General features: G+C 53.7%; 2 protein-coding genes across 9 annotated transcripts in view; both read left to right on the forward strand.

Annotated features, from left to right (window-relative positions):
• The window catches only part of Pik3r5 (phosphoinositide-3-kinase regulatory subunit 5), a 64,738-nt gene extending 46,916 nt beyond the window's left edge, over positions 1-17,822 (forward strand). For 4 of the 6 annotated variants that reach the window (XM_006973497.4, XM_076542641.1, XM_042282232.2 and 1 more), the window contains 14 exons: positions 6,334-6,403; positions 10,168-10,342; positions 10,901-11,054; positions 12,040-12,123; positions 12,402-13,119; positions 13,231-13,393; positions 13,690-13,815; positions 14,267-14,395; positions 14,573-14,666; positions 14,888-14,964; positions 15,150-15,243; positions 15,325-15,407; positions 15,913-16,025; positions 16,136-17,822. In XM_006973497.4, the coding sequence (XP_006973559.1) occupies positions 6,334-6,403; positions 10,168-10,342; positions 10,901-11,054; positions 12,040-12,123; positions 12,402-13,119; positions 13,231-13,393; positions 13,690-13,815; positions 14,267-14,395; positions 14,573-14,666; positions 14,888-14,964; positions 15,150-15,243; positions 15,325-15,407; positions 15,913-16,025; positions 16,136-16,277 (2,222 nt within the window). In that variant the 3' untranslated portion in view covers positions 16,278-17,822. The remainder of the gene's footprint in view (positions 1-6,333; positions 6,404-10,167; positions 10,343-10,900; positions 11,055-12,039; positions 12,124-12,401; positions 13,120-13,230; positions 13,394-13,689; positions 13,816-14,266; positions 14,396-14,572; positions 14,667-14,887; positions 14,965-15,149; positions 15,244-15,324; positions 15,408-15,912; positions 16,026-16,135) is intronic. The other 2 variants (XM_076542642.1, XM_076542643.1) reach the window with 2 other exon arrangements.
• Positions 17,823-23,288: 5,466 nt separating this feature from the next.
• The window catches only part of Pik3r6 (phosphoinositide-3-kinase regulatory subunit 6), a 51,622-nt gene continuing 50,130 nt past the window's right edge, over positions 23,289-24,780 (forward strand). For 2 of the 3 annotated variants that reach the window (XM_076542644.1, XM_015992365.3), the window contains exon 1: positions 23,289-23,431. The gene's annotated coding sequence lies outside the window, so the exon portion shown is untranslated. The remainder of the gene's footprint in view (positions 23,432-24,780) is intronic. The other variant, XM_076542645.1, reaches the window with a different exon arrangement.

Genomic DNA, 24,780 nt, shown 5'->3' on the forward strand with positions numbered 1-24,780 from the left:
TATAAAATGAGTTCCAAGACAGTCAGGGTTACCTAGAGAGACCATGTCTCAAAAATAAAATAAAATAAAATCCAAATGAAGCTCCATTTCAAACATAAAATAACTTGCAGATAAGTAAAAGATTTAAGCATGGAAAACAAGACAATAAAAATAGCAGAAGAAAACCAGGGTACTTGGACCTGGACTGGAAAAGAGCCACCAAACACAGTTCTAGACAAAAGCCACAGAGAACCCTGGGAAGCACAGAAGTGAGGTCTCATGACATGAATGACCAAGTTAAAAAAAATATTTATAGTGATAGGAATTATTTTAGACCTAGGAAGGTTCTTTTGAGTCTGTTAAAAAAAAAAACTGTCAGACACACCAGTGAAAATATAAACAAGGACACGATTCTTATCATCAAAAAGAACCCTGAGTGGCTGAGCAATGCCTACACACTAGGAATGAAGCAGATGCAGAATTAGAGGGGCATGTTCCCCCTTCCAGATCGCCAGACTTTAAAAAGACTGAAAATAGCAATGTTGATGGGAAAGAGATCCAGTTCAGCTCCAGGATCACCCTTTCATGCTGCTGTTCCATTCCCGGGACTCAATCCGGAAGAATGAGCATGGCTGTGCAAAGATTTAGCAGAAAGGATGTTCATTAAATGTGTTCTTCCTAATCACTAGCCAAGGCAAAACCCTGAAGAATGACCAGGGGTCAGTATATGGTAGCAGAGTCACTTGGTAGAATGCTATTCAATTTTCTAAGATGGAGGCAGCTGAGATGGTTCAGCAATTACCAGCTAATACCGCTCTTGCAGAGGATCTGAATTTAGTTCTCAGAACTCCTATTGGGCAGCTCACAGCCACCTGAACTCCAATTCCAGGGAATCTGTCGCCCTCTTCTGGCCGCCCAGAGCACCTGCACTCACATGTGCACTTTCCCTCACAAAGGCACCCTATGCACACAATAGAAAAGTAAAATCTTTTAAAAATGATATTTAAAAACAGCAACTTAGACCAAAAGATGTTGATGAACTAGCTGACTGAGGAAGTCACCCCACAGTGCACTGTACGTTAGTTGTACTCCCTTTGCTTTTCTATCGCAGTGTTTACCCACTCTGGGTTGTATTTAGTATCAGCGGCATTTTCCTGCTGTCATACACAGTAAACACAAGCTGACAGGAGCATTACATCCTATCCCCCGACTCAGGGGTGGTGAAAAGTTCAGGCCTGAAATTTTGTTTGTGAGTTCCTTTGTCAGGGTCCATGACTGACTTTTCCAGCCAATCAGCTGATCTGTCTGCTCCTCAGCTTTCACCATTGGTGTCCCTACCACCAGTCAGCACCAATAAGAAAAGCAGGTGGGGGGCCACTGGTGAACCCCTAAGTCTTCCTATAAGATGGCCCTCTCCTCACAGTAGGGACTTGGGCGGAGAATTAAGAGATCTAAGTCCCTGAGAAGTTACTGCACCCGGAAAGACGTTACAGGCTATCCTCAGTAGGCGGTCCGCTAACCTAACTTAACACAGCAATCAGTGTAAGGTCCAATCTGTCATGGACCTGTCCTGGCTTCTGACTGTTGACTGGGGTCCCTTTCCAGGAGGCAAAGCTTTTCTTTCCTTTTGCAATTTCAAGAGACAGGGTTTAAGCTTCAAATGCCTTGCCAATGCCTCTGTGCACACCAAAGAACTGAATGGCTTCTTTATTTGAAGCGGTCCAGGGAGGTTGCATGGGGGTGGGGCATCACCTCTGGGGGACTGCTTCCCGCTTTCAAGCAGAACCGTCTGGCCAGCCTTAGTCGGATGCACGCTATGCCTTGAGATGCTTTTGTGGGTTGCTGGTCAGGAGCACTGTTCTCATCTGCCCAGCAAACAGATGTGGAGAGGCAGGTGGAGGCGAGGCCATGACCCTGGGATAAAAGGATGCTAAGCTTGGGAGTCAAGAGCCAGGCAGAGGAGCCCTTGGTGATGGAAATGGAGGATGGGCCCTTTGCTTCAAAGCAGGGGGACCCAGAAGCGGCCACTCATTGCTGAGAGTCCTTGGTATTTGCCCCTGACTATGAGAAGTCTCAGATCCACACGCACTAAGGACCTGGGGAAAGTCAGGTGCCGGGAGCAGGAAGCTCTCACCGAGCTGCCCATTCCTCTGCGGAGGGCAAGCGGAACTGAAATAGGAAGCTATGGCCTCTCCCGAGAATCATTTCTAAACAGCTCAAAAGCTCCCACAGGTATAGACTGAGCCTGTATCAAAGTTAGAGTCCATTTGCTGCTGAGCCAAGAGCAAGGTAGTAGAGCCGACTTCAGGAAAGGCAGGAGAGTATCCAGGTTTGGTGGTGTGTGCTGTTGATCCCAGCACTTAGGAAGCAGAGGCAGGCGGATCTCTGTGAGTTCGAGGCCAGCCTGGTCTACAGAGTGAGTTTCAGGGCAGCCAGGGCTACACAGAGAAACCTTGTCTTGAAAAACCAAACCAATAAACCAAACAAACAAAAAACACACTTGTGAGTTTTCTCTCTCTACAAGGTAACCTCTACTTTTACAGAAGCCAAGCCCTAGTTCCCAGCAAGTGGTGGGTTAAACAAAGTTGCCTTCTTCTACGTGACCCAGAGGCAGGCTTATTAGAGAGTGTCTTAGTGTGGTTTTTGATGGTGCTTATTTCTGCACAACCCTCTCCATGCTCAGTAGGCCTGGCCAAGGGAGGCAGTAGGAGGGATAGAGGGCAGGGAGCTTGAGCCCCTGAAGGAGAGGCCAACATCTCTGTGGTCTCTTGGTACCAGACCTCTGTGATTCCAAATCCTGGCTCGGAGTCTGCTATTCACTAGCTGCTAGGCCCTTTGGCTAGATGTGGAGCTTATGTAAGCCTCTGTTTCCCCATCTGAACAATGGGCACACAGCGCTGCCTGTCTCTCAGGACAGTCTGTGAAGTGCTGCTTTCGTTGATTTCATCATGCAAGGGACAGGCAACATCCAGATGCTGATACCTTCAGAGACAGGTCCTGTCAAGGTCAAAAGAGAGATAACAAGGGACTTAGGGAGCTAGGCCCTTCCCCAATTACGTCTCAGAGACTCAGTTGCTATAGAAACAGCAGCTAGTAGTCTCCATATGTAAGGAGGAAGTGGGTGGTTATCAAAGCAGGGCTTCCTATTTTTTCTTGACTCCACCCCCAGGGCGTCAGCCCTACAGCACAGCCTTTTGGGGCTTCAGCCTGTGTGTTTATTGGGAGTTGACTCCTTGCTCACCCGGTAACGCAGAATATCAGTCCTGCCAAGGACTGATCTGGAATCCTGGCTGGTGACACCGGCCCTTTCCATGTGAGGCATTCAGCAATTTTCAAAGCATACACACCTCAGGGATCGTCTCACCAGGCCACATACAGTCCTATTGGGTGAGGAGATGACGTGACACTCCCAACATGTACGCAAGTGAGAAATTCACTTCCCCTGTCCAGGCTACACAGCCAAGTGTGAGAGAAGGAACACTGGCCTCAGTGTGACAAGGACCTCTGTTTCGGTGCCTACTGGCTAATGACTCTGGACAGGTTGCCTCACCTCTGAGTCTTCCCGTCAAAGCTGGACTTCTTCTTCCGTTGATCATGACCGAGATGTCATTACCATGTGCTCACAGTGTATTCAACATGGCGAGCGCCGTCTGTCCCATGTGTCCTCAGAACAGCTCTTGGAGTAGTCACTGGTATACTCATTGTTGGGATGATGAAACAGGAGCTGGTCAGCAAGCAGCTTGTCCACGCTCATACACTCACAAGTGCTCCGCATGGGAACCTACATCTACTTACTGCCAAGAGTCAAGGAGAAGTCCTCTGCCGTTTCCTTGACACCTCATTCCTACCAAGACAGGTGGGCCCTGTGCCTGGAAGACCCAGCTGTGCCTGTCTTCATGCAAGCACTCTGCTCCTGTGGGGGACTGTCCTGTACAGGACGAAGTCCCTCGTCCTGTGTTGCTCTGTTCTAGCAGGTTCCCAGCTCAGGCCCTAGCCCATCCCCGCACCCCCTCACCTCATGATAAGCAATAGAGGCCATCACCCAGAGAGGTCAGAGGACACCGAGGGATGTCTTCAGGGTGGGTTTGGGGGTTTTATCAAATGGTTGTGTTTCTACTTGGAACTGTGGGTGCCTTGACTATTCTGACGGGTCATTAGCTCAGAACACAGCTTTCTCTGGCTCAGCGTGTGCCGGGAGGTTCCAGTGTCTTCCCACATGTTCCCCTACTGGTGCTGCAGAATAAAGCAGGGAAGTACGTGGAGAGCAGTCCCCACTCTGTGCCATAGGCCCAAGATGAGGCCATGGAAATACCCATAACATGGGCATAGGGAAGTAGCGTGACAGAGGGCGGTCCTCGTCATGAATGTCACAAAAGAGTGAATACAGGGTCTGCAGTTGCCAACAATGCCCGATAGTCCGAAGACACATATACAAGGAAGGTATGGGCAGCTGGGCTTGGCGCCAGGGCAGACACCTGGCACGAGGTGCAGTGGGCTTAGAAATCCACAGCCTGGCATTTGGGGGGAACTTAAATTCAGGGACAGGGACTTCATGGCTTGGGGTGTGACTGGCTGTCCATCCTCGGTCCACAGAGGCAGGACCGGGAGTGAAGATGGGGAGCCCCTGGGGAGTGGACAAATGCATTTACAAAGCATTGATGGGTTGTTGCTCCCGTTCAGCTGTAACACCCGAGTGCTGCCTCCCAGCACCACGTGACTTCTGGGCGGGACCGACAGCCTACCTGTAATCCCAGTGCGTGGGAGGCAAACCCAGGGAATCCTCAAGGCAAGCTGGCTGGCTAGATAGCAGAACCAGCAAGCTCTGGCTTCGAGTGAGAGACCCTGCCTCTGTTTAATAAGGTGGAGAGCAGTCGAGAAAGACACCCTGTGCCAACCTCTGGCCCCCACAAGCGCACACATACATTGCATGCACATTCATACACACATACAAGCCCATAAACATGTAGTACACATACACATGCAAACACACTCACACCCACAATAAAAACAACATTAGATGGAGCTAGGGAGTGTGGGTGCTTGCCTAACACACCCTACGCAGCAACACACACACACACACACACACACACACACACACACACACACACACACACACACAAAGGGAATAAAGGCAACAGAAGATTTGCTTGTTTGTTCGTCTGTGTGTACAGCAGTCTAGAATAACGTTGGTCTATGCTGTGTGTGGCATAAGGTGTGGCGGGTTTGAATTTATCATTGCAATGTATGTGAATGGCCACTAGATGGCACCCCGAATCCTTAGACTCTAAGGATGGAGTAAAAGCCAGTTTTAAGGATGCCTTTAGCAAAGTAGACCCAACCTTAGCGTTTGTGGCGATTACAGAAACCAAACATCACACAAAAAGGCCAACAATTAAAGCAGTTAGGTCCCAGCTTGTCAGAACACGGATTGGTGATTTCCTGTCATTTACTAAACAAAATTCAAAGCCTTTGTGTTTGTTTATAATAAGCTCTCTTGGCTTTCCTGCATCGAAGGGGAATCCCCTCCTGTTCCACAACTCAGTCCCAGCCAGGGGTGCCCTGTCCCCAACAAGGACTTCCTTGTGACTATTTCTGGATGTTGTTTCCTTTTAGGGTGTTTGAAGTCACAGGGGAGGAAGGGAGGCAGGCTGTGATGGGGACTGAGCGTCAGAGAAAGCAAGCACTAGGCAAGACTCAGGTCCCCGGGGTGGTGTGGGAAGCCAGGCAGAGAAGGCAGAGGGTGCTGCCTGGCTAATCTGAGGCTGATGGGTGCCTGGCACACACATCCTCCCCCACTGCAGGAAGACACCAGGCCTGGGTGACATTATGCAAGGGTCTAGGAACTACTTGACAGCCTCTTGGGCCCAAGTTCTCCCTTCCATGAAGTTCTCCCTCCAGGAAAGCCACGCTGGTGCATCTGAGTGGGCCTGGGACTCAGCTATGAGCAGCCCAGAGGTGTCCCCCCAGCTGTCTCTTCAGGAAGAACTGAGGAGCCGGGATACATGAGGACTCTAACATCCCCTTCTCCCCTGCTACCTGTCCCCAGTCTGGGGACGGGGCCTGGACAAAGTGGTCAAGAAGGGACAGAGGGCAGCCAGAGAGACTCAGGGTGGCTTTGGGATGAAGGCTGAGGTCACAGGGTAGTACGTTGCAAGGGAAGATTGACTGGTCCACGAAAGCAAAGCACTTGCCCAAGGACTGAAAAGCAGCTGGCTTCTGCAGCTTTCCCCCCCCCCCCAAAGCCTCATGGGCCACTCCCAGCCCGACTGTCCAGAACCTGGCTTGGAGGGAGGCCCGGGAGGATTGCCTGGGACCTAAGCCCACCTACCTTCTCCTCTGTTTGTTGGTCCACAGGGATCTCCTACCAGCGGCTGGTAAGGGCTGAGCAGGGCCTGCCCATCAGGAGCCACCGAAGTTCCACTGTGTGAGTGTTCTTGGGGGAGGGAGAAGCAGGACCTTCCACCCTTTCCACCCCCCTGCATCAGCACTCACCCATTCCTGCCCATTCCAGTCACCAACCAACGAGGAGCCTGGGAACTGCTGGCTATGGTGGTGTTTTGTACTTGAGTTCCATTATCCCACCTTGGGTCTTCCTTCAGACTGATTTATTTTTATTTTTATTTTTAATGAGTGTTTTGTCTGCATGTATGTCTGTGCCCAGAAAAAGGTATCAGATCTCCTGGGACAGGAGTTACAGATAGTCATAAGCTGCCCTATGGGTGGGAATAGAACCTGCAACCTCTGGAAAAGCAGCCAGTGCCCTTCACCACTGAGCCATCTCTCCAGTCCCCTTCCTTCAGATTCTAAAAGCGAGCCAGCACACATTACGCTCTTCATCTCTAATTTTCAGGTGAAGAGATTGGAGGTCAGAGAGGCCAAGTAATTTCCCCAAGATCACACAGTTAGTGAGTCGCTGAGTCTCTATCCCATTTAAATAGCAAGATCTGACTGGAACTCCACATGCTGATGTTGTCTCCACCTCTGAGTCCTTGGCTGTGTGTGTGTGTGTGTGTGTGTGTGTGTGTGTGTCTGTGTGTGTGTGTCTGTGTGTGTGTGTGTCTGTGTGTGTGTCTGTGTCTGTGTGTCTGTGTGTGTGTGTGTGTCTGTGTGTGTTGGTTTTGAATTACTTTTGAGACAGGGTCTTACACTGTAGCTCACACTAGCCTAGAGCTTTGTATCAATTCTCTGCCTCAGTTTGCTGAGTGCTGAGATTTCTGGCATGAGTTGTCACACCTGACCCTTTGGGGTCTGCAGTTGGGAAATACTAGAGAATGGACCCGTGCTGAGGACCCGCCAGGGGTCTCTGAGTTTGTGAATACTGCCTCATCCTGATGTGCCAGAAACCAAGGACCCAGGCGCTCTCTCTCTCTCTCTCTCTCTCTCTCTCTCTCTCTCTCTCTCTCTCTCTCTCTCTCTCTCTCTCTCCTCTGTCTGTCTGTCTGTCTGTCTCTCACAGACACACACATCACACCACTGAGCACACACTGCTCTAGGCACGTGAAACACTTCTAAGTTAAAAACGAGCCAACAAAAAAGCCCGTGGCAGATGCTGAGAAACAGAAAAGAAAGTCTGAGCAGCTCATCCCTTCTCTGCAGTGGATCTGGTCCTGGTGACCACACTGTAGGTGCCTGTAGCATGGATGGTGTCAAACCCTCCACATACCAAGAACTTTCAGTGTCTCTCTGGTATATCCAAAATGCCAGCGTGTGCCTTGGTAAATTATTAAGAAAAATAAGCTCACAACCCTGAGGTGCCTGGGGGCTCATCTGGTCATTAAGACTACTTACAGATTAACGGACAGGTCTTGTATAGGGTGGACATGCCAGACAAAAGGAAGGCCCGGGTCTTCGGTAAGTGGAACTGGACTGCCTGTGGTTTAAACTTAGGAACTGTTTGCTTCTGGAATTTTTCACCGTATATACTGGAGCATGGTTGGCCGCAGGCAACCGAGACCTTGAGTAAGGAGGGCTGTGTGTAATCGTTGAGTAAGTAAATAAGGTATTTCCAGAAACCTGAGGAGGTGAACCGGTGAATAACCACCGATATACCTTTTCATTATTCACTGAAACTCTGAACATTGTTCTCTTATTAAATTAAAAGTTTTGTTTTTATTCTATGTGTGTGGGTGTTTTGCCTGCATGTATGTCTGTGCCCCATGTGAGTAACTGGGGCCTGCAGAGTTCAGAGGAGGGCATCAGATCCCCTAGGACTGGAATTACAGATGGTTATTAGCTACCATGTGGGTGCTGGGAATCGAACCTGGGTCTCTGGAAGGGCAGCCCGTGCTCTTAACTGCTGAGCCACCTCTCTCTGGGCCTCAGCACTGTTCTAAGCATCCTTATTGATAGGGATTCATTTAAGCCTTGTATCAACCCTGTGAGAAAGGGCCTTCCTTCTCTAGTAAGGCAACCGAAGCACCAGAGTTGCCAGGAAAGCTGAGAGTTCGAAAATGTTCTCATGTTCATTGTCTGTTAACTGAGACCAATGACAAGATCGTTAGCAGAGACGTCAAGCTGGACAGGGCAGGGGCACATCTGTCCTTGTCCTGCATACAGTGGGCTTCAGCACATATCTGTGGTAGGAAGGGATGACCATGTGCTCAGCAGAGCCTCGGATGGACACTGTTCACAGAGCCTGCCTCTTTTCAATTCTGAGTAGAGAATTAAAAACACAAAAACAAGAACCAGTGTCTCCGATGGACAGGGACTGTCTGTCTGTCTCTGTGCTCTGACCTGCTCCCCGCCCCCCTCCACGGCAGACACCTGTCGAGCCTGGTGGGAACCCTGGGTCCTTGGTGCCTCTCCGCCCTGGAGTTTGATGCAGTGTGGGATTGTGAGAGTGAGAGTGAGAGCATGTTCAGACCATTTCTGCTGCAGCCCTTGTGGGTTAACATTCTGAGGTTCTGAAACCCGCAGAAATGAGAAAGGCCGCTGTGACGCACCCCAGGCTCTGTGATTCTCTTAATATTTGAATGTGTTTGAAAGTTTCCATAACAAAGACATTGAACATTGACACCACAGGGCCCCAGGTGTCCTGCTGGGTGGGAGGCAGAGGTGGCCCAGCACTTACCTCTCCCAGCCCCAAACTAGAAGCCTGGTCCCTCTGGGCTAGTTTTGAAAGATGTCCCCAGGAGTGGAGGATTCGGAGGCAGGGCTGACTGGACACCTTTTCCTCTGGGCGGATGTCACCCGGGCCACAATAAAGGACATCCACGGCAGGCCTGCTCTCTCTCCCCCCAAAAATGGTCACTGGACTTCAAATCACCTCGACTAGTACTCATCCTTTTGTGAATAACTCACATCCATTCAGATTTCCCAAAGGGATAAATGACTATGTAAAAATCAAGGCAGACAGTAAGCTAAGGGCAGAGAATCATGGGCAGACTGGAATACATAGCATGAGCCTGTCTTAAAGTCAAACTTAAGGTGAAACTTAGGTTTAAAAGTAAATTCAGGTTTTTGTTCTTGTTTTTTGAGGAAGAATCTCTTGTATTACAGGCTAGCCTAGAAACTGGTATGTAGATAAGGTTGACCTTGAACTTCTGACCCTCTTGACTCTCCCTTACAAGTGCTGGGGTTATGGTCATGCACCACAACACAAAATTTATGTGTGGATCGAACCCAGGGCTTTATGCATGCTAGATAATCACTCTTATTAACTGAGCTACATCCCCAGCTCTTCGAGTTCAGTTTAAGAGAAATATTTATTTTTAATTATTTGTGTGTGTGTGTGTGTGTGTGTGTGTGTGTGTGTGTGTGTGTGTGTATGTGTGCGTGTGTGTTGAGGGGAGTATAGGTATGTGAGTACAAGTGCCTGCAAAGGTTAGAAGTGTGGAACTTGGTTACAGATGGTTGTGAGCTGCCACATGGGTGCTGGGAACGCGGGTTCTCTGCAGGGGTAGTATCCGTGACTAACTGCTAAGCCTTCTCTCCAGCCCCTCTTTTGAGTTCAGTTCTGAAAGAGGCCTTGAAAGTCTTTGAAAGCTCCACCTGCAAAACACTCCAGCACAATCATAAGCATTCCCCATGGAAATGGACACCCATCGCCCTTAGCCCCTTCCAGGCGGCTGCTGTCACTTGCCCAGTTCTGCTGGCCTGTGAGGAGTCAGTCCCATAGGGGATTGAGCGCCCCCCCCCCCAGGCACAGAGGACGCAGCAGCACCGTGGCCTGTCCTTTGTGTCCCCCAGCACTGTGCTCTTGCTGAACCCGGTTGAGGTCCAGGCCGAATTCCTTGCTGTGGCCGACAAGCTGAGTGCACCTGGACAGTCACCACATGGCGCCTACACCACCCTGCTCCTGCATGCCTTCCAGGCCACCTTTGGGGCCCACTGTGACCTTCTCAGCCTGCACCGCAAGCTGCAGGTAAGGACCAAGGAACCTGGGTCCATGAAGAAGCATTTTGCTCTGGAGATATGCTACCTCCATAACCCCAAGTGGCATTACTAGACAGTGGCTACAGGACTGGCCCTGGTGCACTTGCTGGGTCCTGGCCAGAATCTGGCCATGCCCCGGGGCACTGGGCTGGGTGTTGGTGCCTAGTGTCCCAGAAGAAGGCACCATGCCATGGAAATGGGGATGAGATTTGGACAAAGGTCTGGTTTCTTTTCTTGGCTCTGTGACCAGTTAGCTGTATTGTGTGGACAACCCTTCACCACTCGGTGTGCACGAGGGGTGTGAAATCCTTCCCACTCTGTTAGTGCTCTCTCTGGGCTCCCCCACCCCACCCCCGACTTCTTAAAATGAAAGTAGGAGGGCAGTGGGATAAGGGAAGCTCAGCTCCTAGGCCATTCAAGGGCCAGGAGAGTGAAGAAGCTGGGGGCAGCTTGCTCACTACAGCCCTCGGCCAGGGACTGGGGACTGGGAGAGGCAGGTGGCCTGGCCGTGGGCCAGGACCACACCTGTCTCCTCCTGCACCTGTAGTCCAAGACGCTAGAAGAGCTCGAGGACATCTTCACCGAGACTGCAGAAGCCCAGGAGCTGGCATCTGGCATTGGGGACGCAGCAGAGGCCCGGCAGTGGCTCCGGACCAAGCTGAAGGCAGTGGGAGAAAAAGCTGGCTTCCCTGGCATCTTAGGTGAGGGCAATGGGACAGCAGCGCTGCCCACATCCCCATCGTCTATTCTGGTACCCACTCTGTGCACACCAGCAGACCTGGCCGCTTGGCCCACAGAGCCTTCCAGTGGCTGGGTTCCCCAGCATCTGGGTGCTCCTCAAGTCCCCGGGCAGAGCTCCTGTGGGCAGCACCAAGGCTGGGTTGCCATCGTGTTAGCAAGAGGAAAGGAACTTGCTGAGGGCGTCGGGATGTTCTCTTTACGTCTGCATGCGTCCCTGGGCCCACCTACATCACCGTCACATCTTGCTCTAAAGAAAGTTAGAGAAGTTCCGGCCACTCCTACCAGAGTCAGGTGGCACAGATTCTGAGCATCGGTTGGCTTCAGGGTACCATGTTCCCTACACAGCCTTTTAAGGAGCCTGGCATGGTGGCACACACCTGGAACCTCAGTACTTGGGAGAACTACGGCAGGAAGTCTATGGGTTTGAGGCCAGTTCTATAGTGAGACCTTGTCTCAACACAAACATGCAAGCCGGATGGCGGTGGTGCACACCTTTAATCCCAGCACTCGGGAGGCAGAGGCAGGTGGATCTCCGTGAGTTCGAGGCCAGCCTGGTCTACAGAGCAAGTTCCAGGACAGCCAGGGCTACACAAAGAAACATTGTCTTGAAAAAAACCAAAAACCAAACAAGAAGCCATGCAAACAAACCTTTTAAAGTGTTTCTGATCTTTCCCTGTACTGACAGTAAAAAGAGGCTCAGAGCCTGTGACTTGTCCACGCCCACATAGCTGGGAAAAGGCCCGCCGTCTACATAGTACTTTAAAGAAAGGCCCTGAAGCTGAGGTCAGGTATCCCGGCATTCATTCTGCCTCAGCCCATCCATCTCTGTGGCCTCTTGTCTCTACTGTTCCCCCTCTGGCCTCTTCTGTTAGGCCAGGGCACTGGGCTGGCCCTTCTTCAGGGCCCCCTCCCAGTCCCCTCTTCCTGTCCTCTCTGCTCTTACAGACACTGCAAACCCTGGAAAACTGCACACCATCCCCATCCCTGTCGCCAGGTGCTACACATACAGCTGGAACCAGGACAGTTTTGGTGAGGGACAGCAGCTGGAACCAGGCCAGTTTCCGTAAGGGACAGCCGGAGTCAGGGCGCCGGAGTCAGGGCGCCGGACCCAGACTGCCAGCTGTCTGTCTGAGCCTGTGAATGCCTCACGTTCCTCTGGGCCCTCTCACTACACAGACCAGAAGCCTAGTGGGTTGGGGGGAGGCCCTCTAGCCCTGGACCAGACACCCCCTGCCCTTCCAGAGCCCATCACCCTCTGCAAGGGTTCAGAGGACACCAACCCAAACACTGTCTTTGTCTCCCTGTAGACATCCTACAGGAAGTCCTTCTCAAGGAACAGGAACTGCTGCAGCCAGGGATCCTGGGAGATGATGAAGAGGAGGAAGAGGAGGAGGAAGAGGAGGACTTGGAGATGGACAGGCACTGTGCCGAAAGGGACTCACTCCTCTCCACCAGCTCTCTGGTGTCTCACGACTCTGCTCTGCTGCTTACCTCCTCTCAGGCCCCGGGGCCAGTGCTGTCCCGCCAGGTTCTGACCACCTTCGTCTCGGGCCTCTCGGATGGCGTGGACAGTGGCTACGTGGAGGACAGCGAGGAAAGCTCCCCAGAGTGGCCCAAGAAGCCCGGTAGCCGGCAACGCCAGGGTCACCGCAGGCCTGGGCATAAGTTCAACAGGATCTATAAGCTCTTGAAGAGCACCAGCCAGCTGGTCCTGCGGAGGGACTCTCGGAACCTGGAGGGCAGCTCCGACCCAACCCTGCCCCTGCGGCGGGCAGGGAGCCTCTGCAGCCCCGTGGACTGCCCAGCCCAGTTCCCCTCCAGGGCTCAGCGCTCACGCTCCCTACCCCAGCCCAAGCTCAGCACCCAAATACCCAGCTGGCTTCTGGCCCCACCCTCACACCACCAGCGCCGCCGCCGCCCCTTCCTCAGTGGGGATGAGGACCCCAAGGCTTCCACACTACGGGTTGTGGTCTTCGGCTCTGATCGAATTTCAGGGAAGGTGGCCCGGGCGTACAGCAAGCTCAGGTAAGGATGGGAACGGGGTGCCGTGGCTCTGCCTTATGCAGCATCATGGTGGAGCCTGCCCAGAGTCCTGGAGTCACACTGTGGGTTCACCTCTCACCGTCTCCTCGCTAGGAGACTGGAGAACAGCCACCCGCTCCTCACACGGTTCTTCAAGCTTCAGTTCTTCTACGTGCCTGTGAAGCGAAGCCACGGAACCAGCTCCGGCGCCCGCCCGTCCTCTCTGAGCCAGACGTCCCCGCTCCCTGCAGACCCCTCGAGGCACCACAGCCCTGCCGTATGTCCCCAACCTTGGGCCAAATGGGATGGGAAAGTGGCATAGACAAGAACGGGTTCCAGGGACTGGCTGAAAAACCGTCCCAAAGGACCCCCTGTGCCTGCGAGCACTTCCACCTGCCTGGCCCTTGTTTCCAGGTGTCCGTCCGCCCTGCGCTTGGGTGTGACATTCTGCTGTATGACAGAGAAGGAATCCCGTCCTAATTCTCTTGGGGTTACAGATGTAACCCTGTGCTCCGTAGCTATGATGGGCTGGCCTTCTGTGTGGCTGGGGATAACTCTCGTCCCTTGCCCCAGGAGCTTGGCATGGCCCCGTGGGAGGACAGTACCAACGACATCTCTCACTACCTCGGAGTGCTCGACCCCTGGTACGAACGCAACGTGTTGGGCCTCATGTACCTGCCTCCGGAAGTCCTTTGCCAGGTAGGTAGACTCTGCGGTAGGGGTCAGAGCCCACTGGCCGCCGTCACTCAGCCTCACTGAAGATTCTGGCTGCGGGGAGATCCATGGAGGCTTGGAAAGGAAGAGGGGGGGATATGTAAGAAGCAGAATGGAAGCTGAACCCAGGAGTGTTAGGGACAAGAGCTGAGGCCACTGTGGTAAAGGGGGCAGATCCTCAGAAGGGCACAAAGGAATTTAGGGGTCAGCTCCCTTTCTTCCCTATTGGCTTGTCTCCCGAGAGGCCGGTGTGCCAGGCAAGGTGGGCACCGAGGCGGCCCTGGGCTCCCTGCCCAATACTCCGTCCAGATTCCCGCTCACTCTCTCTCTCCCCCTTGTTCTCTCTGCCTGCCTGTGTGCCCTTACCTCCCTTCCTCCGACGGCTTCTTCACTCTGCCCTGTCCCCCACCCGGCTCGGCTGTCCTCTCTACCACAGCAGTCTCTGAAGGCAGACCCTCGGCCCCTGGAGGGCTCGGCCACCCAGCTGCCCATCCTGGCCGACATGTTGCTCTACTACTGCCGATTCGCGGCCCGGCCCGTGTTGCTGCAGGTCTATCAGACGGAGGTGAGGCGCGTGTGCCGTCCTGTTCCTCCCAGACTCCCCGGTAGCCGTGGTCATCATGGCCAGGTCCCCGGCCGGGGGCCAGCTGGGCCTGCGGCACCCCGCCCTCACCCCGAGAAGCCCCCGGGCTAGCCCAAGGGGTCCACACTGATCGATGTGCGCCGCTCCCGCCCCTTCCAGCTGACCTTCGTCGGCGGAGAGAAGACGACGGAGATCTTCCTTCAGTCCCTGGAACTGGGTCACTCGGCGGCCACGCGGGCTATCAAGGCGTCAGGTGGGCACTGGGGGAACCCTTGTAGAGATGGTCGGGGGAGGTGGGGTCCTGTGAGGGGAGAGCAGGGGAAGAGCGGAAGGGAGGGAGGGGTAGGGAGCACAAGGAGAATCCTGGCCCCGGGGAGTCGGGGCCCGGAAGAGTCTAGGCCAGAGGAAGGGGGGCACCCAGGGAAGTGGGGACACTGGAAGGTAGAAGGAGTGAAGGGTGTCTGTGTGGCACAGGTCCGGGCAGCAAGCGGCTGGGCATCGATGACGACCGGGAAGCCGTCCCCCTCACACTACAGATTATTTACAGTAAGGTGAGCGAGGCCTGTGCCGGGTTTCCTTCCTCCCCAGGGCTTGGCCCCGGAGCTGCCTCAAGCGTTCTCAGGTCCTCTCGCAGACCCCAGACTTCCCTTGGTACCAAAAGGTGGCCCATTAAACATCCAGACCCTCCCAAGGCGTCAGGCTGTGGGCTGAAGGGTCTGGCCATGCTGCCTTCCAGGGGGCCATCAGTGGGCGAAGCCGCTGGAGTAACCTAGAGAAGGTCTGTACCTCTGTGAACCTCAACAAGGCCCGCCAGAAGCCAGAGGAGCTAGGTGAGCAGGCTAGGCGAGAGGATGGCTGGGCGGTATGGCTGGGGGGTCCGGAGCCTGGCCTGAGCCGCCCTTGACCTTCAGACTCCAGCGTGGAGATGCTGACGCTAACCCTGACAGAGGTGCTGAAAAGGCAGAACCCGAGGTCCAAAAAAGGCTTTAACCAGGTAAGGGCTCTTCTTACCTTCCACCCACAGCCCTGGCGGGAGTGGGCGGGGCTTGCACGTGAAGGTGACTAAGTGTTGTGTGTGTGTGAGATGGATGGACGGACGGAGAAGGGGTTGCTGGGAAAAGAGAGGCACGTGTGGGTGGTGGTTGGGGGTAAACACAGCGTGGAAGGTGGAGGTTGCATATAGATGAAAAGGTCGTGTGGTTGTACGAGGGTCGTTCAGGGTCACCAAGTCTGAGCCAGCGTGGGTGCCACGTCAGGGAACTCTGGGGTCTCCGGATTGGAGAGGGCAGTGCACTGATTCCTCCAGACTCAGTTAGAGGCAGAGACTGGGGAGGAGGCAGTCTTGCCTGATGGTCAGCTCTCAAGAGCTGCCAGGCAGTCCTGTCCCCCACCCCCACCCCCACCCCCAGTTCTTCTGGGCACTTCTAGGGGAAGGAAGTGCTCAGGGCTGGCAGAGGTATGGCCAGGGCTCCAGCGCCTGACCAGGGCTTCCCTTCCAGATCAGTACATCCCACATCAAAGTGGACAAGGTGCAGATCATCGGCTCCAGCAGCTGCCCCTTTGCTGTGTGTCTAGACCAGGATGAGAGAAAGATCCTACAGAGCGTGGTCAGGTGAGAGCGGAGGCCAGCTCGGCTAAGCAAAGGCGGTCCCAGGGAAGGGTGTTTCTTCTCTCCCGTCCAAGGTCTGCAGAGCCCCGTTCTTGCCCTGCCCTGGCCTGTAGGTGTGAAGTGTCGCCCTGCTACAAGCCGGAGAAGGGCAGCCCGCCCCCCCAGAGGTCCTTCAGCCAGCCAGCACAGGCTGCTCCTGACCTGTGCTCCCTTCTCTGCCTCCCCATCATGACGTTCAGTGGCGCGCTGCCCTAGTGCTGAGGGACCAGGCTGGACCGGAAAGCGCCCAGGTTCTCCTGGACCACTCTCCAGGGCAGCTGCTCTCTGTGGAGAGCCGAATTGTCCTGGGCTGCATCAGGATCCCTCTGTAGGCCCTGCCATGGGCCAGGGACATGTGGCCAATGGTATCTGGAACCTCGGAGATCTGATGAGGAAACAGGCATTAGGAGAGAAGGGCCTCACCTTGTACATTCCTCGGAGCAGAGGGAGGCATGGATGAGTGACCCGGAAGAAAGGTCTGAGTCTTGACTGTGGTTTAGGCCTCCTTTCCAAGCCCTAGGCTGGGCCTGCCTTTGGTTTGTCTAGAGGTCAGTCTCTCGGAGGCATAGACTGGAGAAAGCTGGGGGAGACCTTCATTCCTGGCCTCAGATACCATCTCTTTATCCTACCACCCCTATTACAACATGCACCCTTTCTCTCTGAAGTTCCCCGGATCCCTTGAAAAACAGCACTAATATTTGGTCCATTGCTAGGACCTGGTACGGTTTCTTTTCTGAGCCCCTTTCTGGGTCTCAAAAGCTGGGGAGACAGGACAAACTTGGTTCCTTTCTAGCCAAATGAGCAGAGGAAGTTGATGTTTCTTTGATCCTCCATTTCCTCAGTACTTAAGTAAAAGGGAACTAAGTCCTCAGAGGGAGTGCCCCTGAAGAACCTTGCCCAGGGCCTGGCTCCCAGCTGATGCCCGGAAAGACTGGTGCTTGGCCCTCTGCGGCTGATGCCCTGCTTTTGCCCTTGAGTACTGTCCTTGCTTCAAGGTCATCCTCAGTTGACCTTTCCCCACCTACAGATGAGGCCGGGCCCATGCGGGCTAAGCAGCAGTCAGGAAGGGCCACCTAGGTACGAGTCCTCCTCCACTTCCCTAGCAGACGGGTCCAGGGCCAGCACTTCCTCTCAGTCGGAGGGCTGGTGCGCACTGTGTGCGGCAGCTTCGCCCTCACACATTGTCTGGACAAGATCTCAGCGAGGTAGAGGACGGAGAGGTGACTAGCTAATGGGAGAGACGGGGCACTCATGTACAGGGAAAACTGGCACACAACAGGCCAAGACCCAGAAACTGAAGCCTCCCGGACTGGGGTGGGAGGTTCAAAAAGTTGACAAAAACGTAGCTAGAGTGATAAGGGAGCAGGCTGGACCAGGACTTGGGCTGGCACAGGCCGGTAAGGAACCTCGGAAGCTTAGCAAGATGCACAGAGAGGCCTCCTTCCCGCCCTCCAGAACTGTTTTGCACCAGAGACCCTGGGCTCCTCTGAGCCCATGAAACGCCAGAGCGCCTGTGACTTGGGAGACTGTGGACAGAGTCACTGTGTTGTCATCCCTGCATCCTAGCTGTCCGTGTGTCTGTCAGGTTCTGGAACAGTGTCCAGTCATGCATCTCAGTGTACTTCAACTTGCCACGTGAGCGTGTTGTTCTCCTCGATGACCGGCATGACATGAATCAATGGATGGAATTTAATATTATTATTAAATAAAATTGATTTATTGTATAGTTAGTGACCTACAGTTACGGAGCATGTTGCTGAACTGTTTGGGCTTTATATTTGTCAATTCAGGGCTGGAGGGGTGGCTCAGCAGCGCTCACTGCTCTTCCTGAGAACCCAAATTCTCAGTGCCTGCGTGGGGTGGGGGGTATCTCACAACGGCCTGTACTCCAGCTCTGAGAGATCTGATGCCCTCTTCTGGCCTCCGAAGGCATTCACGCGTGTGGCATTCACTCAGAAACACACACACACATAAATAAAAACAGTGAAAGTGAATTTTAAAAATATTTCACATGGAGCAGAAGTAAGGCTCTTGGGGATTATTTTATTTGTAATTTTCCGCTCTATAGAAAATATGTTTGCACTAAATTTCCATCCATACTCCTCCATTTCAACATGCTCATCATACATGCTCACCCACAGGACAAAACATCCCATACACCTCTGCAGATGGAGTTCTCTATCACTCACTTGAGAAACATAAACCCGTGTATCCTGGAGTCCCTGTGCCCCTTGGAAGGGGTGGGCCCGAGGTTCTTGTCTCTGATGAGAGAGAGAGGACCTGGATCCGTCAAACTAGGGAGAGCAAGGGAAGAGAGATCAGTAATGGCCCGGCACTCCTGAGGACGTGGGAAGTGTTGGACAGTGGAGGACGCCAGCTCCAGCATCCCAGAATAGCCGCTTTGGCTCTGAGGAGGTTACAGTGGCATCAGTAGGCTGCCGTACATGTCGAGAACTCAGTGGACTGAAAGTGGGAACACCCGTTCTTTCCCACGCAGCCGCAGATGCTGAGGGATCATCTGGTCTACGCTGAGCTCAGTGTGGCATGGCTGCAGTCAGTGGGGTGGGTTCAGGTCTGCACCGTGGGTCTCTCAGACCCTTTGGACCTGTGTGACAAAACAAGATACACTATGTGGGCAGCCCTGGCCACCTCACTTACATCTGCAAGCTACTCCTTACCCTTAAAAGGGGAGGCAGGTCTATTCTCAGGGGTGCTGCGGGGTGTCTGAGGGGAAGTATGCAAAGGGGGATCATGCTACCGAGTCTGTAGTCCAGGAAATCTGTCTGTCCCCAGGGGTGCTGTGAGCTGAAAGCCAGGGCTGTGGTCAGCTCTTCTGAGATAAGTGAGGGCCTCGAAGCCTCCCTGAAAAGGAAGCACCTCAGAAACAATGGCCAAGCCTCAGGCAGCGGGGGGCCAGAGAGGAGTGGCCTGCTACCTCTCCAGCATCCCTGAGAGCCAAGTGGTAATGCCTTCACAACCAAGAGCTCCTGGCCAGGGATGGTCCCAGCTCCTCTGCTTGCTTGAAGTCGAGAGAGAAGGGGGTTTCCATCCAGGCATCTTTACACACAGGAAATGCCGGGTGCTAGTTAGGTGTTTGTCAATTTGACAAGAACTAGAGTCATTTGGGAGGAGGGAACCTCAGCTGGGGAATTTTCTCCAGTGGGTTGTCCTGTGTGGAGGCATGTCTGTGCAGTATTGTTTGATTAATGATTGATGTGAGGAAGGCGCAGCCCACTGTGGAGGTGCCACCCGGAGAAAGTGGCCCTGTGTTGTATAAAAAGGGAGGCTAAGGGAGCCATGGAGAGTCAGCCTGTGAGCAGCTCCCCTCCATGGTTCCTGCCTCGGCTCCTGCTTGAGTTCCTAGGCGACTTCCCTCAGCGATGGACTGTGACCTGGGAGTCCTAAGGTGAAATTAACCCTTTCCTCCCCACTAAAATGGTTTTGGTCAGTGTTTTACCGCAGCAACAGAGAAACCTGCCGAGGGCATGCCCTGTGGACTGCAGGACTCTCAGATCCCTGGGAAGAGGACTTCCTGTTCGTGCGATGGAGTTGGGGGTGGAGGGGAGGGGTCTGCTCCCTCATTTCCCCACGTTTCTGGATCCCTCTCGTTATCTAACTCTTACAATAAAGTCTGAGCACAGAACGCTGCTCTCCGGGGACAAAGTGCCCTCTGCCCCGATCGGAGGCACAGCAAGCCGGGGGCTCTCTCCATCCATCGGTAGAGTTCCTTCCTCTGCGTTCCGCTTGCAGGCACCCCTGAAGATCTGAATGCTCCCTGGAAAGGTAGCTGTGGCCACAGCTGCCCCGTATACCCCTCTGCGAGATCTAGGAAGGTAGAGGTGGGAGGCTCAGCCTCTTTGTCATGGCCACTTGAGTAGTGCCTCCCAGTGAATGCCAGCTAGGTTACATCCACCTCAGCAACACTTACCAGGACTTAACTCTGCACTGCTCCAGTGTTCTGGACCCCCATGCTCATGCTAGCTCATGTGCACCTCTTCTGACCCCATGAGATTGGTATAGTTATACCCATTCTACAGGTAGAGAAACTGAGACATTGGGAAGTTGAATAACTTAGTTTTGTTTTTTTTTTTTGTTTTTGTTTTTTGTTTGTTTTTTTTTTTTTCAAGACAGGGTTTCTCTGTATAGTTTTGGTGCCTTTCCTGGAACTCGCTTTGTAGACCAGGCTGGCCTCGAACTCACAGAGATCTGACTGCCTCTGCCTCCCGGGTGCTGGGATTAAAGGCATGTGTATCCACCACTGCCCGGGTGAATAACTTACTTAAGGTCCCACAGACAGTAGAGGAAGCTGCCATTCAAGCCCAGATAGTGGCCTCCAGGGTGCCTGTACTTAACCGCGACGCTAATGTGTCCCTCTGGGGACCTCCCAAGAGTGGCGGATAAACTGAGGCCCAGAAAAGCAAAGTTCGTGTGTGTATCCGAGGCTGGCTTCGTTGTGATGGAACTTAGGGGGAGAGCTCTGGTCTCACGATGGAGGGGACATTCTGTAGGCCATCAGCAGCGGTGGGGGCAGACGGGGGGGGGGGGGGGGGAGGGAAGGGGGAGCTTTGTAGAATACATCTTTTTTCCTGCCCCAGGCAACTGTGCTGCCTGAGCTGAGGAGACGGCAGCCAGGAAGGAAGCCCGAGTGTAGCTTCAGGCTCAGCTGGCTTGACCTGGTCGCCTGAAGCCTTCAGAAGGACAGGGGACAGGGTAGGGGTGGCTCGGGGCAGCCCCACCCCACCCACCCACACCTCTGAGGAAAAGGGCCGATATGGCCTGGGATCAGAGGTCTTCTCTGGGCAAAAGGAGCTGGAACCAGGATCCTCTGGAGAGCCGAGACGCTGAAGAACCATTGCGAACATGTTCTCCAACACCTCAGGGTACAGACGAAGAAACCAAAGCCTAAAGAGAAGGGGTCCCACAGCCAGAGGCATGCTAGGAGTGTGTGTGTGTGTGTGTGTGTGTGTGTGTGTGTGTGTGTGTGTGTGTGTGTTCACACTTGCAAAGTCCCCTAAACATGCCTTTGCTGTCATGAACTGCCCTGGGGCCCTCGGTGCTGCGGCTGGGGAATCACTGTTCCCGTCGGCAGGGGAGATAGGTGCAGATGAGAGATCCCAAAACAGCCTGGGTTAGCCGACTCAGATAAAGCAAACCCAAGGGGAAGTAAGAAGCCCCATAGTTGGGTCAAACTCTGTGTCTCCCCGCCTGGATGGGCGGGGCTGTGCCCAGGGGCAGGTGTGGGGGCAGATTTTCATCCCTGCCCCCACTTCCCACTCTGTCCTTTTCTCTGGCTGGCTAACAGATGTGCATCTTCCAAAAGGAAAATGCTTCCAGTGCTCCGTGTGAGGGATGGCTCTGGGGCTGTCTGCAGTCACCCGGCTGTCCCCTGCATGGCTACCACACCCACAGCAGCCACTGATAAGAGCGCTGCAGCCACAGAAGCAGAGGCCGCCTTGTGATTTCCGATTCAGTTAGGCCGAGGCTGATAAGCCCAGCGGCTGCCGGTGGTGGCCGCGCCGGTCCACGCAGCGGCTGCTGACTCGACCCTCTATCACACACGGACCTTATTCATTCCACCCATCCATTCTCCCAGTCAAATTCATGCATTCCTTTTTCTGTTTGCTTTGTTGAATGAACCAAGTATTCTCTTCACGTGAATGGAAGGGCTAAACCCTGACCGCTGCTACCCCAGAATGTTCGTGGGGGGAGGAGGCAGGCAGGCCTATGGCCTCAGAACACCAATGAAGAGATGCTAGAGGGAATTAATCTTGGTCACATGAAAGAGTCAGAAAAGAAAGTAAGGAGAGGGAGGCAGAGCCAGAGAAGAAATGATACACATCCCTGGAACTGTGTTTTTCTCATGGCTTCCTCTACAAAAATGAGGGTGAGACCAGAACCCAGTGAAGGCCCCACGGAAAAACAAACAAATAAAAACCTGGAACTTCATCCCCCCCAACAAAGCTGCAGATGACAGAAGCCCATCTCAAACACGTTTAATCTTTAAAAAGCAGGGCACTTACTGGGTCACATAGTCGAGCAGGGTAGGAATAGACCAGGCAATGGGTTTTCAGGCACGGCCGGATCTAGGCGCTTACTTTATGGCACAGGCAATCTGTCCCTCTCCAGATCCGTTTGCCAATAGGAGGCGACCATGGAATCTATGACTTCTTTTTTAAAGATCTAAAAATGCGGGCTGGGGATTTTCTTGATTTCAAGTCTAAGAGGGAAGAGGCGGGAGACCAAATGGGGGTACAGGGCCTTCCCCAGTACTCCACTGTCCTTCCCCTGCTCTGACAAGTGCCCCCACTGATCTCTGGCCCCTTCTTGCCATTCCGGCCCCAGATTTTCCTCCTTCCTCATTGACCTATTTTCTATTCTTCCTTCCTGGATGAGATGGCTCAGGAAAAAGATCCGGAAGAGAATCCCATGGTCTGGGTTGGTGTTTTGGTTTGTTTCTTTGTTTTGAGACAGGCTAGCAATCTGTAGCCCTGGCTGGCCTGGAACTCTATATGTAGAACGGGCTGGCCTTGAACTCATAGATATCCACCTGCCTCTGCCTACCAAGCAGTGGGATCAGAGGTGTGCATGGCCAGGCCTGGCAGCCTGGATGGTTAAGAAGCTTCACTAGGTTGTGGAGGGGCTACAGTGAGGAGATAAACACCAGGGTGAGATTGAGGAAAGCAGATCGATTGATCGATCAAGGATGGCTTTGCCATGTCTCAGGACAAAGCTCACAGCATCAGCTGCTGGGATGGGGAAAGCACTATTCAGAGGGCTTGATGTGGTTTAGATGCAAATGTGTGTGTTGTGGGGGGGGTGCTGCGATGACACAGAGTTTCTCTTCTGAGCTGAGAGACAGAGATGCAAGCTTAGTATGAAATAGTTTGATTTGTGCATGTTAGGTGGGAGGAACTTAAAAAAAATCTGGCCCATGATGCCCAGCGTGGGGTGGGACAGAGGATACCTGGACCTTTGGAACACCTAGGCTGCATTACAACCTCATAAGCCTGAGAGTTTGGGTCCCTGTGGAAATACCCATCCTTCTAGACAGGGTTGGTAGTATTAGGTCAGAATGAGGAACCCCACACCCACTTCTTAAAAAAAAAAAAAAAAAACCAGCCCCAGCAGGATATGCCTGGGAGGGGCTTTGAGAGCCATGAGGAAGGGGAAGGGGAAGGAAGGGGAGGGACGGGGCTGGCTATGTGGGGCAGAGCATTCTCTGCAGATCTGGAGCCCATAGTCAGAACTACAGCTCTTGTTGGCTCCTTGGGGACATCTGGTCTCCTGGAGCTGTTGGCCTCCTGGACGGGACCTCAGGAGCTCATTGGCTGGAGGTTCTGGGACCGGTGAGCAGCTGCAGTCCAGCAGAGGTAGGTGCTGGCTGGGGAGGAGTCGGGGAGGGAGTTGGGAGAGACAGAGTTGAACCAGATGATAGCCAGGGAGGAGAACCCTGGAAGGAGGAACCTCAGGAACCCGTGTCTCAGAAGGTTTGTCTTGATGTGACCGCTAAGAGCCCCTGCCAGCTACTTCTGTTCAACCTGTTTTCAGATGCAGAGGGGACCCCTTGAACTCCGTACCTGCTAGCTCTAACAGAGCTAATGCCCATGGTGTGTGGACGCGACTCTCCCGGCAACTTGAGGTTGGCTGGGTTAGCGCTTTACTGCCCATCTTAGCTTAGGTTAGGAATAGAATGGGGCCTCAGGGAAGCAAATTGCAGAATGGATGAGTGTGCAGGAAGACTCCCTAAGAGAACCCCACACCTCTGTCTATGCTGCTTCTGGGACAGGATCTGTCCATCTCACTTCTGGGTACTTAGCGACTGTCGTGCTGGGCGGGCTGTTGCTGCACACACACACACACACACACACACACACACACGCACGCACGCACGCACGGGTGGGGGGAATCTGCTCTTGAGATGTTGGCCTCCAGCCTTGGGTGTGTGACAGGTAGTAAAATGCACTAGGTCCCTAGTGAGACAAGACTTGGGGGTACGGAACAGGCACGGGGAGGGTGAGGTGAGGCCAGGGTGAGGCTTCAGAGGCAGAGAGGGCTTGTGGGTAGAGGCGAGGCCCAGGAGCACCCCTGCTGGAGGGAGCCCAGTGTGCCAACCCCAGAGGCAAGATAGTGGGTGCATGTCAGGACGAGAGAGCAGAGAGCTGGGGACTTGGGGACTTGGTGTGGCGAAAGGGTGTACAGAGTTGTGGAGGACTCCAGCGTGGGCCTGTCCTCATGTGTTGATTTAGCTCCGGGCCGGTGTCATCTGTCACCTGGCATAGTCCTCCTGTCCATCCTATGTGACAGGTGCTGTGATGGTGACTCCTTTAAAGATGAGGAGGGCTGAGGGTGTAGTTCAGTGGCAGAGCACCGTGCCAAGCATGCACAAGCCCACGGGTTCCATCCCAGGCAACGTGAATAAGCAAATAAATAAGTAAAAGTACAACACAGAGGTGTAAGTCGTTCAGACCAAGAGCCCCAGTGACGGAACAGGTTAGACCCCAGTGACAGAATAGGTTAGACCTCCAGGCAGTGTGGGTTAGGATGCAGGGCCTCACCACCCCTCAGAGGCCTGCTGCAACGCCCTCACGCTGTTTCCAAGACATCTGGCCACGACGTGTGAAAGGTACACAAAGATCAGTCTTCAGTTCCTGTGGTCCTTCAGCATCCAGGACCCTCAGATCCTCCCAGGCTCCAGGAACAATGTCACTGCCCTGACTGC

This window comes from Peromyscus maniculatus, chromosome 8 (assembly GCF_049852395.1).
Source record: "Peromyscus maniculatus bairdii isolate BWxNUB_F1_BW_parent chromosome 8, HU_Pman_BW_mat_3.1, whole genome shotgun sequence".
Taxonomy (NCBI): Eukaryota; Metazoa; Chordata; class Mammalia; order Rodentia; family Cricetidae; genus Peromyscus; species Peromyscus maniculatus.